The 15,029-nt window shown below is 58.1% G+C and overlaps 1 protein-coding gene across 3 annotated transcripts in view; it reads left to right on the forward strand.

The window, feature by feature from the left end:
* Nucleotides 1–15,029, forward strand: part of ITPK1 (inositol-tetrakisphosphate 1-kinase) — a 165,570-nt gene extending 150,541 nt beyond the window's left edge. For all 3 annotated transcript variants that reach the window (XM_081830026.1, XM_081830028.1, XM_081830027.1), the window contains 3 exons: nucleotides 5,180–5,247; nucleotides 9,620–9,782; nucleotides 14,077–15,029. In XM_081830026.1, coding sequence (XP_081686152.1) covers nucleotides 5,180–5,247; nucleotides 9,620–9,782; nucleotides 14,077–14,435 — 590 coding nt within the window. In that variant the 3' untranslated portion in view covers nucleotides 14,436–15,029. The remainder of the gene's footprint in view (nucleotides 1–5,179; nucleotides 5,248–9,619; nucleotides 9,783–14,076) is intronic.

Genomic DNA, 15,029 nt, shown 5'->3' on the forward strand with positions numbered 1-15,029 from the left:
CCTCCGCCAGGTACATGTGGGCAGTCACCCCCACCAGGCCCCCCTTTGCAGGGGTGAGGACCGAGTCCGAGTGTTTCGGATCCCGGGTATCCCTCAGGTGTCACAGGGTGGCGGTATCTGCAGGATGCTGCTGTCATTGGAGGCTGAGGGGCTCCACAAACTCAACTTTTTTTTAGCTGCTCTCCTGACACCAGGTGGCCCTTGGCCCTTTCAAAAACAGACACTAAGATAAGGATTTGCTCGTGTTGGGGCTGCTCAAAAGAATGGGGGTTCTGAAGGCATCTCTAAGGCAAGTTCCAGAAACCTTTGGCACAGAGTAACAGCGTCTTTGAAATAAGCAGAGCTTTCTGAGAGGACCCCTTGGAGGATATTTGATTGTCCTCATGTGGTTTGCTCAAACACGCTGTACATTTATCTCTGCAAGGGAACCCAGCCATCACCAGATGTATTGAAATACCGGGCTGTTCTGTCTCCATCTGAGCAAACAGATGTGTCTTCTTAAAAAGTCTCTCCTGCTGGGATTGCCTGTCACCATCCGCTCCTGGTGGCTTTAAGCCACTTCTCGAATGAAGTTCAGCTGTTCTTGTCTTCCTCTCTCAGCTGTTCTTCCCTGGACGGCTTTTTTCTTCCCATTAACACAACACAGAGAGCAGATACTTTGGAAATGTGCATCGATTTTTCACTTCCTTTCTGGGTGCAGGCAGCCTCCTCGTCGGGTGTGGGGCCCCAGGACTCGAGGCTGCAGTGTCAGGGTTTGGGACATCCCCATTGTCACCCTGGTCCCAGCCCCAGCACACTGGGATGATGGAATGATCTAGGGGTGAGAGGACCACGGACTGGGGTCGGGGGGGGGTCGTCTTTTTGTATGTGACTGGATACCAGCAAGAGGCATTCTTACAGATTGTGGGCTGGAAGAGTAGGCTATATGCCCAGCATGGAGCCCAGCTTGGGGCTTGAACTCACAATCTTGTGATCAAGACGTGAGCGGAGATTAAGAGTCGGACGCTTAACCAACTGAGCCACCCAAGCTCCCCAAGAGACTTTAAAAAAAAAAAATCCTCTATTATTTTCCTGATTTTTAAAAAATACTATGTTTTAAGTCTTTGGAAAATGTATTAAATTAAGAGTGGTATACCTTATGTAGCTCCCTTTTTTTTTTTCCCTTTACCAAAATTCTTCTGTCTGTAAAAGGAATTTATCACCAGGTTTTCTTCCTTTGAAGACAAAAAGTATTCTTTTTTTTTCTCCTTTTCCTCCTGGTTGCAAAGTGCTGGGCCAGCTTCTGTCTCAGCACCAGGAGCCTTTCGCAGCAGGGTGTGGACTCTCTGTCCTGTGTCTTGAGGGTGCGGGCTCCATGTCTGTGTGTCTTCTGACCATTTCCAGCTTGCCGGTTTTCCATAAAATGTCAGCTGGGGCCAAATCAATGAGTAGATAAGCACACAGAGCTAATGCCGAAATGTTTATTGTGCTCAGATAAGCTGACCTAACTTTCAGAGTGTTCGTCCATCCATCCCCAAAGCTGGTTTCATGTCTGCAGCCTTTGGGGCATCATGGCAGGGAGCTGGCGTGGGCTTTGTTCTCTTGATACGTGTGTGCTTTCCGGATCAGAAGCATAAATCGACAGTGGTCCTTTAAGCTGGACCAATTGAGCAGGGGGGCTTTGGGGGCTCTGGGCTCTTTCTAGCCCCCACCCTGGCTTTCTGGTTCTTGTCTAGCACGGCAGGCCTGCAGCTTCCCCTGTCCATGCAGGGAGCTGTGGCTCTTGAGTGGGATTCTTCAGGACCTCGGGGAGGGCAGCCAGGGACACTAGCCTTCCCTCCTTAACTGCCGTGCTCTGTTGATTCTCAGGGCCATTTTTCGTGTTTACTGGATGGCATCTCTGAAGTCAGGTGTGTCCTAGGGCCGGTGGCATCTCGCACTTGCCTTGGCTGGAATGGAAGTCAGGTTCTTACTGAGAGGGTTGGTGGTGTCCTGCGCCAGCCACCAGGAACACACAGTCTCTGCCTTTCGTTCACAGCTGGGGAGATTGCTCCCCTCTCTCTACCCAGGGCCAGGATCCAGATGGGCACGTTTCTCCGCTCCCCCTTTTGTTCGGTGGATTTACTTCTGTTTCTTGACTGTGAGGACTAGTGCCTTTATTCTACTCTCCTTTCTGGGCCTTTTTTCCCTTGGGGTCCATAAAAGAACGGCATCACTTAGCACATAGAGCTGGGCTCAGCAGACTTTTTCTGCAAAAGGCCAGATAGTAAGAATGTCCAGCTCTGTCGTAATTATGTACCTCTGCCCTTGGAGCATGAAAGCAGCTGTGGACAATGTAGAAGCAACTGGGCATGCTGTGGTCCCATAAAACTGTATTTACAAATGCAGGTGATAGGCCAGATTTGGCCTCCAGGCTCTGGTTTGCTGACCTGTCACCTACAGCCTCTCCGTAGATGCCATATTTCCTTGAAGCTGCCACGTGCCCAGCCCTGTGCCAGGTACTGATCCAGGAGGGAACGAGATAGTCAGCCAAGCACCCTGCCCCCGTGTGCTCGTATTCTAGTGGGAGAGAGCGCCCATGTGGAAAGAAATAATAAAAAGATGCATCATGGCATAGATGAAGGGCTCCAGAGGAAGCAGTGGGGTCCGGGGCTGCCACTGGGTGAGGGAGCCCCTTGGACAGGGCAGCCAGGGCCGCCCCTCTGTGCGGCGGATACACGTATGGGACCTGGCAGAGCATCTGGGCCCCCGTCTGCAGTGCTGTGACCTGTTTCCCCGGCCCCGAGACCTGCGTGGAGATGAGGCAGACGGAGCAGAAGAGTGAGTGGCCGCTTCTCCTGACTACTGAGTTACTGCAATATTGGGGTATTAAGCTGGTCATGGACTCTCTTCTTTCTCATCTGTAAATTGGGGGCCACGGCACCCCTATTCCCTTCATTGCTCTCCCGCCCCCGCAGGGTGTTGGTGGGGCTTCTTCACTCAGGCTGTGTGTCTCAGGACCGCTGTGGACACGGGGGATGCCTGGGGCCCCAGATCCAGAGTGCTCCTGTGATTAGGGTGCCAGGGCCTAGCCAGCTTCATCTTTAGAGGGACTGGGTCTCTTAAAGCTCCCCGAGGAGTTGGCATCAAAGGATGTGTGACCCGTTCTGACCCGTCTCGGCTTCCCGGTCTCCGGGGTCGGGGAGTGGCTGGAAGCTGCCCACACGCCCTGTGGCCCCTGCTCAAGCCAGACACACGTAGGATGTGAGCAGAGGATGGCTCCCCCTCCCCCACCGCCAGTGCTCACCGGTCCTCTGGCCAGAGCCCTCGGGTCAGAGTTAGCCAGGAGGAGAAGTGGTCTCCTTCGAAATGGTCCACGTGTGTGACTTGGTCTTCCTGCCGCAGGGAGCTCTTGGGTGACATGATCTGTCCAGTTCAGCAGGTGCTGGCTGTGCCCTTCTGAGTGCCCAGCTTCTTGCCTTCCTGGCATAAACACCCATGGTGTTGCCTTGTGGCTCCTGCAGGCTTCCCAGCCTCCCTGAACTTGGCTGTGTCTGCCTGCTCTGCGTGGCCCTTTACCACCCTTTACCAAGGCTTGCTCTGCCACCCTTGGGGACCCTCGGGGTGGGTGGGAGGCACCCTGAGTTTGGTGGGGTTGGGCCAAGGTGGGCAGTGCCTACAGAGGGCCAGAATCCCCCACTCCAGCTGCCCGATCCCCACTCTGTCCTCTGGCCCGCCGGCCTTGCCACCCCTCAAGGCTCACTCTTTTTGGCTGTCAGCGCCCAGGAGTAGAGATTGGTGGGGCTGCCTGGCGCAAGTCCTGCAGGGTGTTTATTTTCCCTAGGCTCCTCCCCAGGACCGTCTCTCGTGCCCCCCGTCTGGACTGGCTCTGGTCGGAGCGGCGGGAGGACTGTCGGGTATACCGGGGCGGCAAGGGGCCTGTGTGCCCCATTAGCGGGAAGGATGCCAGGTACATCTCAGCACCTGCCTGCTTGGCCTCCGCCCGAATCACTTTCTCATGCATGATTGTTGCGGCACCGTAATCCTGGAGCTGGTGGGGGTCCTTGGCGATCAGAGCAGGTGCCCCCTGCGGCCTGGCCCCTCCACACCATGGTGCTCAACCAAGGCCCTTCCTATCCTGCACTTAGGGGCCTGGGTCCCAGAGATGAGCAGTGTGTCCTGGGAACGGGAGCCATGATGCCCCGTCCTGGAGGGACTGAAGCAGAGGCTGCCAGGGCCACGTAGGGGCTCATGGCCCAGGATATCTCCATGTCATTCTTGGTGGGGGGCATGGGGTGGTGAAGCTCGCGGTTTTGTGATTCTTGCATTCTTGTGCCCATGCTTCCAAGTGCTTGAGAACGTGTGACCGACCAACCTCACTCCATGGGATGGATAGACAAACCAGCTGCTTATTGCTCTCATTATTCTTGGGATCGGTCTGCCCATCTGGGTGGTGCCCCAGTGGGACTGAGGGTATGGTGGGAGGCAGACATGGATCAGGAAGTATGGTGTGGGAGGAGGTGGAAGGTGTTTCAGGGGGGCTGTGCCAGCTTCCAAAGCCAAACAAATTGTTCTGTATACTTTTCTTGGATGGATCCTATAAAAGCCCATGTTCCGATTTCCTATTTTTTCCCCTATGTATTTGGGAAACAGCAGAACCCTTTGTATTCTAAACACTCACGTGCCAGGTGGCTGCTTGGGCATTTCTCAAGTGCTATGCTGAAAAGGAGTTCCATGGTCACATACTGGGAGGGGCTGGAAATACTGGATTAAATAGCATTCACCGGACCTCTTGACTTCGGGCCTTTGATACTCCGGTACACTGCGTTTCCCACTCACTCAGCCACCACGACATCCTCTTAGCCCCTTTTCTAGTGCCATGTCCATAAGACACACTAGACACACTTTGGAATGGGGCCTTGGGTGTTGGGGAAAACCAGATAGGATCCTATAAGATGGTAGCAGAGGTAGGCTCATTAAGGCAATTATTTTTGTATGGGAAATGGGAGCCCTGAGTGGACATGTTTCCGGTCATGGTGCCGTGTCTCCTTGGCGTGGGGGTGCCCGGCTCACTGGGACCCCAGGTTGGCTGCTACTGGATGCCGAACCGTAAGGCTGCGGAGACTGTGGCTGGAGTGGTGCTGCCCCCTGGTGTCGGTTGGTGGAGTCACCTTCTCTGCCTTGAGCTAACTCGGGCTCCTTCCTGTCTTTGCTTTTTCAGACCGGGAGTCCATCTTCTTCAATAGCCACAACGTGTCGAAGCCGGAGTCCTCATCGGTCCTGACCGCGGTATGTTCCTCCTGCCTTAGTGGCCTTCCCTCCCGACCCTGGGTATGCGGGTGCTGCTTGCGGTGGGGCCCAGGGCTGAGCTCCAGCAGAGCATTAGCTTACTCCCGAGGGAAGATTTTCTAACTCTTCTCCCAGAGTGAGGATCTCCCCACCCTCCTCCCAAGTCACGAGGAATTTGCAGACCTGCTTGCTAATCTGCCTTTTTCCTGATTTAAAAAAAAGGGGTGGGAGGCAACAGCACGTCCGTCTTCCTTTCTCTTTCCATGTCTGCGTGAATCCAGTAGCGTTTGTTAAGGGCTGGCTGGTACCTCCGCGGGGGTGGCCCACGGAGTAGGCAGGCTTGGGGCGGGTTCCGGGAACGTTGCTGTGTGACAGGCACCATCCTAGACGCCCCGCGGCATCACGCCTGGGCCCCGACTCGCCCTTGCGGGAGCAGGGCACACAGTTCTGTTTTCCGGAGTGGGGAGGCTCATGTTCAGCAAGGTTGAGTGACTTCTCCAGACTCACAGGGCTCTTCACTCAGGGGCCATGCTGGCCCATGACCCCAGATTGGTCTGATTCCAAAGCTGGGTCTCTTGGGAATTTAGGACTTCTTCCCTCACTGGTACTGGCAGAGCAGAGTTTGCCCAGAGCAGAGAGTTAGAAATTGTCACAGGGCAGCTTCTGCCGTCCCTCTCAAGTCCAGCGGGCCGGCGGTCTCCTCTGCCCCTTCCCCTGACCTTGGAGCCCTGGGCTGCGTCTCCTGAGTCATGGCCGTGCTGGCTAATCTGGGAGGATTTGCCTGTGTCCTCCTCCTTGTCCTAGGCTGTTCTCACCAACAGCATCCACTTTAGGCCCCTGCCCCTGGGCCTTACTCCCCCCTTCCTGTACTGGGGGCATGCACTTGCCTATCACCTCCTGCCCACCCCCCCCACCCCCCCGGGCCGCCTGTTCATGTCTCGTGTCTGGTTCCTCTGAGGAGCCAGCTGTGTGCTGAGGGTTTGACAGAGCACAGGCGTGGACTGGGACCGGGAGGGAGCACCAGTGTCCCTCAAGATGTTGAGAGACGTTCCCCAGGAACAAGTGCTGTGGTCAGGGAAGCTTGGAGAACAACCAGATTTTTTTTTTTTTTTTTTTTAAAGATTTTATTTATTTGACACAGAGAGGCATAGCGAGAGAGGGAACACAAGCAGGGAGAGTGGGAGAGGGAGAAGCAGGCTTCCCGCGGAGCAGGGAGCCCGATGCGGGGCTCGATTCCAGGACCCTGGGATCATGACCTGAGCTGAAGGCAGACGCTTAATGACTGAGCCACCCAGGCACCCCGAGAACAACCAGATTTTAAGCCAGAATCTCTCAGTGCCTGGCTGTGTGCACGTAAGATACAAAAAGCTGTTTTGTGCAAGCAAAGGGGTGCTGGTCTTCTAACCTTCAGAGACTTTAGACTGACCCAGTTCCACAGGGCTTCTTCCCTGAGAGGGTCTCAGACCTTGTTTGGCTGGTGACTTTGTGGGGGGGCAGGGTGGCATTCCACAGACTTCCCGGGACACTGCCCCTGCCAGTCCCTGTGTGGCTCTAGCAGCCCCTAGGGCTGTTCACTGATGCCAGAGGGTCCCAGGTAATCTTCTTAGATAATCACCTGTCTGCGGCTCAGCCTGTTGCTTCATCTGTGAAATAGGAAAGCTGAGAAGCTTCGAGAGAGTTCTGGGCCTCCTCTCCACCTGTAGGGTCCGCCCTCATTTCGTCCTTCTCTCCAGCTCCTGACTGCCCTTCAGGAAGCCCCCAGAACTGACACCCCATAAAACAAGACAAGAGAGGTGGCGCCTGGGTGGCTCAGTCGTTAAGCGTCTGCCTTCGCCTCAGGTCATGATCCCAGGGTCCTGGGATCGAGCCCCGCATCAGGCTCTCTGCTCAGCGGGAAGCCTGCTTCTCCCTCTCCCACTCCCTCTGCTGTGTCTCTCTCTGTCAAATAAATAAAATCTTTAAAAAAACAGAACAAGAGAAGTGCGCTCAGCCATGCCCTTTTCTGTGGGAGATGTAAGCCCCTCCTGCCTTCCTCCCTCCCACCAGGGGTCCCTCCAGTCCCCATCAGGGCCTCCTGGCCTGGCCTTGAAGCCCCGCCTTCCTCCCCCTCTGGAGGCCACTGAAGGTGAACCCCACTCCCACACCTAACTTGCAGGCCCCCACACCCTGCTATCCTAGGGTAGTGGTGAAGAGTGTGGACCCTGACGAGACTAGGTGGCCTCAGCCCCGAGCTCCACCAGGTTTCAGATGTGTGGCCTGGGAGTCACATTGCCTCACTGAGCCTCTGTTTCCCCCTCCTGCCCCGCAGGCTGGTCAGGGTATTCGGGGAGTTAGTGACCTCCTCCATCGCCTCCCCATTTCCCAGAGCATCGTCATTGTCTTCATGTTCACAACCCAGGGGCAGGATCTCTGTGCCTTTATCTTGTCCTAGGATGGCTATTTAGTTTGAGATCATCGAACACCTGCAGAAGGATTTCTGAGATGCCTTAGCTGAGCTGAGAAGGTGCTTTTCTGAGCAGTGTGTTAGGAGACTTGGTGATAATACAGCAGCTGGAGTCAGTCCCCTTCGCCAGCACGCCTGGGTGCAAGCCTCTTGGCTCCTACGTCCTGCGGTGCACGTGATTTTATCACCCCATTTCTTGGAGCGAGAAAACAAGGCCCAGGAGTGTACATGATGCCTCAGGGCCTGCAGGGGCGAGTGGGCTGTGCCAAGGCGTCTGCCTGGCTCTCTCTGACTTGGGGAGGACCCCGGGCCACAGGTCCAGTGGCCTGAGCCTCTGACTGGCAAGAGTGACCTCGAGGCGGGTCCAGGCTTGGGCAGGTGCTCAGCGACAAGGGCTTGTCACAGCCAGGCCGGTACTGCCCCTTACGAGGTGTTTCCTCTGCTAGGACGCCGAGGCAGCAGGGTCGTGGGCTCGGGGGCCCTGCCGACTGCGCAGAGCCCGCGGGCGTGGCTTTCACAGCGGACTGCTGATGGTGCCCTGGTGTGGGCTCCTTGCTCTGTATGTGTCTGCAGGTTCCCCAGCGGCCGTTCTAGCTACCTGTGCTGGGGTAAGGGCCATTTGTGCCCAGGGCTCTGTCCTCAGCCCTCCTGACTTAGCTTTATTTTTATTTTTATTTTTATTTTTTTGATTGAGTGATAGTCACATAAGATACAATATAGCCATTCTCAAGTGAATAGTTCAGTGACGTTCAGTCTGTTCACCTTGTGCAATCACCCCCTTCTATCATGTTCCAAAACATTTTCACGACCTCGGAAGAAAACTCTGTACCCATTAAGCAGTCACCCCTTGGCAACCTCTTCCTCTCAACCCCTGGTAACCACGCATCTGCTTTTCGTCTCGATGAACTTGTCTGTTCTGGACCTTTCATATGAGCAGTGTTATACAGTGTGCGTGACCTATCGTGTTTGGCTTCTTACGCTTGGCCTGATGTTTCGAGGGTTCACCCACTCTGTGCCATTGTGTAGCCGAATAACGTTTCATCCTGTGGAAAGCACAGTTTGTGTGTCTGTCCGTGTGTTGATGGACATTTGGGTTGTTTCCACCTTTAGCTGTTGTGAGTACTGCTGTGAATGTTGGCATAGTTCCTGTTCTCAGTCTGTTGGGTACATACCCAGGAGAGGAATTGCTGGTCACATGGTAATTCTGTGTGTCAGTTTTTGGCCCAGCTTCACTTTTATTTCTGATGGGTCGACCACCCTTCTTCCCCTTTGGCTTCTGAGCCCCACGGCCCCCCCGGACTCAGGAGTCCAGTATTTATGGGGCACCTCCTGTAACCTTCCCCTGACGGACTCAGAGGCAACACAGGGCCCTCCCTGCCCTAAATGCAGGTGTAGCACCTCCTTCCGACCAGGCCGATACTGTTCCCATCACGTCAGTGACCAGCAGAGGAGAGAGGCCTCGTTGGTCCTGTTTTGCACATGAGCAAACTGAGGCACAGTGAGGCTGAGTACTTTTCCCTAGGACCCCAGAGCTAGTAGAAAGTCACTGTTAGGATTCAAATCCCTATCCCCCGATCCGCAGTCCCTCCCGAGGTTCCCCTTCCTCGGCGACCCTTCCAGGGCCCAAGTTTGAGTCCGTGTGCCTGTCCCAGGCTGGCTGGGACTAGAGCGGGAGACCAGCAGTGTGGGGCCGTCCTTCTGGGTTGTTACAGGGACTAGACACTTAGTACCTGCCCAGAAGCTGGTGGGACTTGGGGAGTGGCCGTGTGAGTGCTGCCCTCCAGGGGTCTGTCCTGCCCCCTTCCAGAGGGGAAGGCCAGGCTTTGGGGCACCTGAGCAGGGTCTCTGTGTGTGGTATGGTGTTGCGCCTCCCCACCCATGGCCTAACTTGACTTCCGTTTGTGTGTCTGTGTGTGTGTGTGCACACAGCTGGACAAGATCGAGGGCGTGTTCGAGCGGCCGAGCGACGAGGTCATCCGGGAGCTGTCCCGGGCCCTTCGGCAGGCGCTGGGTGTGTCACTCTTCGGGATTGACATCATCATCAACAACCAGACCGGGCAGCACGCGGTCATCGACATCAACGCCTTCCCAGGTGAGCGTTGGAGCCAGGAACCCCCTTCGTCGGTCTGTAGACCAGTGTCCTTGGGTGATGGGGCAGGCGGGTCGGGTTGACCAGCTCCCTACCTCCCTGGGGTCAGTGCAGTCCTGCTAGGCCTCAGCGCCACCTGCAAAATGGGTTTATAGCGTGGGGTGAAGTTGGCAAACGAGGTCGCTGCATCCAGCCAGGGAGAGCACAGGGCGCTTAGTGGGCCCGCACTAAATACCCTTCACCTTCCTCACCTGACCCCGTGCCGGCAGCATTAGCCTTTGTTGGCCAGACCTCAGCTAATCTGTTGGGTCCTTCTGGATTTAACGAGCTGAAAGTACTCCGGAGCAAGTACACCCTCCACAGCTTACCTGTGGGGAACCGAGTCTCCTAGGGAGGGAGAAATTATCCCAGGTCGCAGGACAGGTTGGCGGCTGGGCCGTGCTCCTGCCTGGGCCCTGAGCTGTGGTGCTGGGGACAGGCCTTGGAGCCGGCCAGCTCCCCGTTGCTCGGCGCTGGCTTCCTGCTGTCTGCCAGAGCCCTGAGCAGGACGCATGTCCCAGGGCCCTCGGGGCTGCTGCCACAGCCTGGCTCTGCCGTGCTCCACTCGTCTCAACGCAGCAAGGGGCTCGGTGGGAGATAGCACCCAGCGAACCCTCAGTGGGACCGTTAGCCTGCAGGGATGATGGCCATGACGTCCCCAGTTGGCGTTGGTGGAATGAGCCCGCTTTGCGTGGGAGTGCCCCGAGCCTGGCTCGTCCCCCCTCCCAGCTGGCTTTGACTTTCAGCTTTATTGAGTAGCTGCACTGGAGGTTAAGTCGGTGTCGTTGCTCAGTGGGTGTAAAAACGCTCAGGAAATGGTTCCTACCCTCAAGGAGGTTAGCATCTCGTGGGGGAGCCCAAGCGTGGCATGTATGGAGTGCTCAGGGGGTGTGTGCAGAGCGCAGGGTAAGGCCTTTTGCATGGGGCATGGAGTGCGACCGCAGGCTGAGCAGCTCCTGGGCATCAGGCTGGGTGCTTGACGCGTGTCCCTTGACTCAGCATGCAGCCAGGCCCAGCCACCATCGCAAGTCACAGCCACGGAAACCGAGGCTGGGAGGACACCACCGGCTCTTTCCGCCATTCAGTCTCGAGGGCCTACTGTGTGTCCCAGCTGGTCCAGACACGCGGGTGCGGCGTGATCACGGCTCAGAGGAAGGGAAGGAGCTACCCCCTAAGGCCTCTGGGAAGGGCTGGGACAAGGAGGCCAGAGGCGTGGTGAGAACGTGGGGTTTCACTCTGAGCTAGGTAAGAGTGAGGCACTGAGGCCAGTGTTGGGACAATGGCCTGTGTTTCTCCAGTCACCCTGGGTGTGTAGCCTGCATGGAGACCTGGGTGTTGGCAGAGGTGGGGTTTTGATGAGTAAGTGACGGAATGAGAGAGACCAAGGGAATCCAGGGCGTGTCAGGGGAAACAATGAAAATAAATGAGAGCATCTAAAGCAGGGAGGACACGGTTAGTGGTGGCCAAGTGTGAGGATTGGTGGGACAAGGAGGGGGTAATGTAGGGCTGTCAGGGTAGAAGTTCTAGAAAGATGGAGATGGGAGATGGTGAGAGCATGGAGCTCTGCACTTGAGCTTTGGCTTTGTGCAAGGTCCTGAGCCGGCCCCCTCCCAGCCTGTGCAGTTTGGGCTGGGCATCACGAGGGCATCCTGGGTGCTCAGAGGAGGGACAGTGACTGTGAGCCAATGTGGGCGGAGAGGCTTCTACCCAGAGGAGCCCAGAGAAGGGCCACCCAGGTGGGGCCAGGCATGGAGGTGGGGTCTGAGGCAGCCGGAGGGCTGAGGCCGAGCCCAGCAGAGACTGCCTGAGGGAGCACGCCTCTGGGAGCGTCTCCCCAGGAGATGGCTGCTCCCTGGCCTCTCCCGGCTTGGTTGGCAAGCACTCGTGGGCCCGTCCTGAGGAGTGCATGCCAGGGGAGGCCACGTCGGGCCCTGGGTGGGCAGTAGCGTCCCCGTCGAGGGGGCTGCATGCCAGGCTCAGGAAGTAGTAAGAGCAGCAGCTCTTGGCAGCACACCAGGCCTGCTCTGAGAGCCCTTTCCCCCCTTTTGTCGACACCACGGCACAGCGTGCAGTGGGCTGTTAAGATCTCCCTTCAGCCGAGGGAACGTGGTGGCGGGCTGGCTGACTAGCCCGGTCCTGTGGCTACCACGTGGTGGAGCTGGGAGCGGCACCATGCCCTCCTGACCACAAGGCTTCCTGCCTCTCAGCCGAAGGCCAGGGTTCAGATCCCGGCCTGCCCTTCCGGGCTGTGACGGGACAAGCCACGGAGGTGGACACTTCTGCCCGTGGGGACAGAGCTTCCCACCGTGCAGAGACAGAGGCGGGGACGTTGGCACAGTGCCCGGCCCCGAGCTGGGGCCCGCAGCGCTCGTTCACGCTCTGTCTGCTCTCCCCAGGCATCGGGGCGCCGGCTGTGTGGCTTTTAGCCAGGTCAGGATGACCTCAGGGGCGTCCGCTAGCCTCCAGTTCAGCCTCGGGTCTCCATACTACCCCAGGAAGCGCACATGCCCTGCCCTGGGCCTCTTCTGGGGACCGCAGAGTGGTCGCCGAGGGAACAGCCCGACTGTTCTCCAGCCCTCCGCCCTCTGCCTGCATCTCTATCCCGGGATCCCAGCAGCGCACCTGCGCCTCCCTGCCCATCCTCCCTGGCCTCCCCCAGGCCTCGGCGGGCCACCCAGGACCACAGGATAGTCAAGGCACAGGTGGCACCAAAGCGCTGATTGAGGTCCTGGCTCTGTCACTTGGGAGCCTTGTGTCCTCCTCCGTAAAACGAGGCGAATCCGTGGGTCCCCCTCCCCAGCGGCTGTGAAGAGGCCCGGAGGCCGGCACTTCCTGAGCCTGGTGAACAGCGGCTGTGGGTGTCCACACCCTCACTGACGGGCCCGTGTCAGTCCCCCTGTCCACGGGGCCCGTCACTTAACTCTCTGTGCCTCTGTCTCCTCATCTGCAAAATGGGGACAGTGTTGTGAAGAATGACATTGGTGCTCATCAGCTGTTTTACCCGTTGCTGTGGGCACTTCTGCTCCCTCCACCTCAGCCTCGGGCGCCTCAAAGCCATAGCTGCTGTTTGCTGGGCAAGTAAGATTGTGGACAAATGAGGCCGCCCCTGCCGCCTGGCCCCGCGTGGGCTCTCCTGTCACAGGGGCTGCGCCCTGCTCACTTCTGAGGCTCATTCCCAGCCAGGCTGTGCTGGCAGCTGTGAGGGCCCTCCTGGAGGACGTGCGAGGGTCCTGGCACCCTCTGAGCACCGGCCTCACGTTGCTGATGGAGGCCACGTTCGTGCGGGCGGTCGGCAGTGCCTGGAGCCCCTCCCGGGGCGGGCACACGCTCTCTGTCCTGGTCTTGGAGCTGTGTGCCCAGCCCTCCGGCCTCCAGGGTGGTTCAGCGTGGGGGGAGGGCGCCCACTCATATTGAATTTCTACCAAAGCAGTTTTTTGGGAGTCAGCGGAATCCTTGCCCTAGATGACAAACGGCTCGGTGGGTAGCTCCCGAGGACGTGTTTGCTGACATTTGCCTTCGTATCTGTGTTAGGAAGTAAATGTGGGCTGTGGGCAGCCCCAGGCCCCGCTCTGTTAGAGGCACGGGTGTGGGGGTGCAGTGCCCCATTGGGGACACCCAGTCTCCGTCCTTTGGCTTTGATGCTCCGAGCACGTGGTGCAGAGGGCCTCCCCGCGGGTATTTTGGGGGTGAGGAGGCAGCAGGCTCTGTTCCAGGAGCGGCCACTGTCGATCCCGCGTCCCCTCGGGCGTGCCCACAGCAGCCTCCAAACCGAGACCTCTCAGTTTACACAGGAGGAAGCTGAGGCTGGGCCACGTGGAGTAGAGGGCTGTTTGTGATTGAGAACGTGAGGAGTGGGCCTTTGGTCCCGCCCCGCCCCGCCCTGCCATTCCTCTTCCCCACGTGCATCTTAGCACACTGGGTGGGTGAGTTCACGAGACACTGAAGCTGTGCGTGAGAGGGACAGGGTGCAGGGCGTCTGCCTGTCCCGAGCGTGACAGCTTCTCACACCCTCGGGACAGCTGAATTCAAGGACTAGCCCTTTGGGGCCGCCCACACCCAACTTTGAGTCTAGGCTTGGTGGCTTCGATGTGTGTCCCCTTACTTACTGAGCCTCGGTTTTCTCGAAATCCTGAGCGTGCCCTCCTCGAGTTCTGCGAGCCCTGTGGTCAGCCTGCGCCCCGCTCTGCCCCGCGCCTGCAGCCCGTCTCCACCGCAGCCTGGCTCAGCGCCCCGTGCTGTCTGTCTTTCCCACCCGCAGGCTACGAGGGCGTCACCGAGTTCTTCACAGACCTCCTGAACCATGTGGCCACAGTCCTGCAGGGCCAGAGCACGGCCACGGCAGCCGCGGGGGACGTGGCCCCCCTGAGGCACAGCAGGCTCCTGGCGGAGCAGGCGGGCAGCCTGGCGGGCGAGCGGACGTGCAGCGCTGGCCCCGGCTGCTGCAGCAGCATGATGGGCCCGGACCCCCCCTGGACGTCGGAGGCCGACGCGGGCGGCGTGGGCCCAGGCGGCACCACCAAGCTCCCGCACCAGAGACTCGGCTGCACCGCCGCCGTGTCCCCCAGCTTCCAGCAGCACTGCGTGGCCTCGCTGGCCACGAAGGCCTCCTCCCAGTAGCCATGGAGCCCGGGACCCAGAGGGCGGCGCGGGCCGCAGAGTGCACCTGCTGGGTCAGCCCCTCCCAGCAGTGACGCTCCCACTAAGAATTCCCAGCGATCTGATTCTTCTTCTTTTTCGTCTTCTTCTTCTTCTCCTTCTTCTCCTTCTTTTTTAATTTTTAACCTGATTTTCTGATGTCATGATTGAAATAAGGGGTGGTGGAGGGGGAGATGGAAAAGAACCCTAAGTGGTCCAGCCTCGGGGCAGATGGACATCCCGCCTGATACCTGCTGTGCAGATGTCTTCACTGGGTTTACACTTGCTGTGTCTTCAACACTAGTTCTGAATGTGAGGTGGTGTGTGTGTGTGTGTGTGTGTGAGTGAGTGTGTGAGTGTGTGTGCACATCCACGTCTGTTCGTCTCGATGGCTGCTGTGGATCAGGCCTCGGTGACCCCAGAGGGGGGCAGGCTTTTGACGGCTGAGCAGAGCGAGTGAGGGGTTCCTTCTCTCTCTTTTCTCCAAGCCCTCTGCACCTGGGCCGGGCCCCCTCGCTGTCACCCTCCGACTGGCCGCTTCCACAGCCTTGTGCGGAACGGGGCCTAAAGCCCCAA

Source organism: Leptonychotes weddellii, chromosome 9 (genome assembly GCF_054177405.1).
Source record: "Leptonychotes weddellii isolate Sample4059 chromosome 9, ASM5417740v2, whole genome shotgun sequence".
Taxonomy (NCBI): Eukaryota; Metazoa; Chordata; class Mammalia; order Carnivora; family Phocidae; genus Leptonychotes; species Leptonychotes weddellii.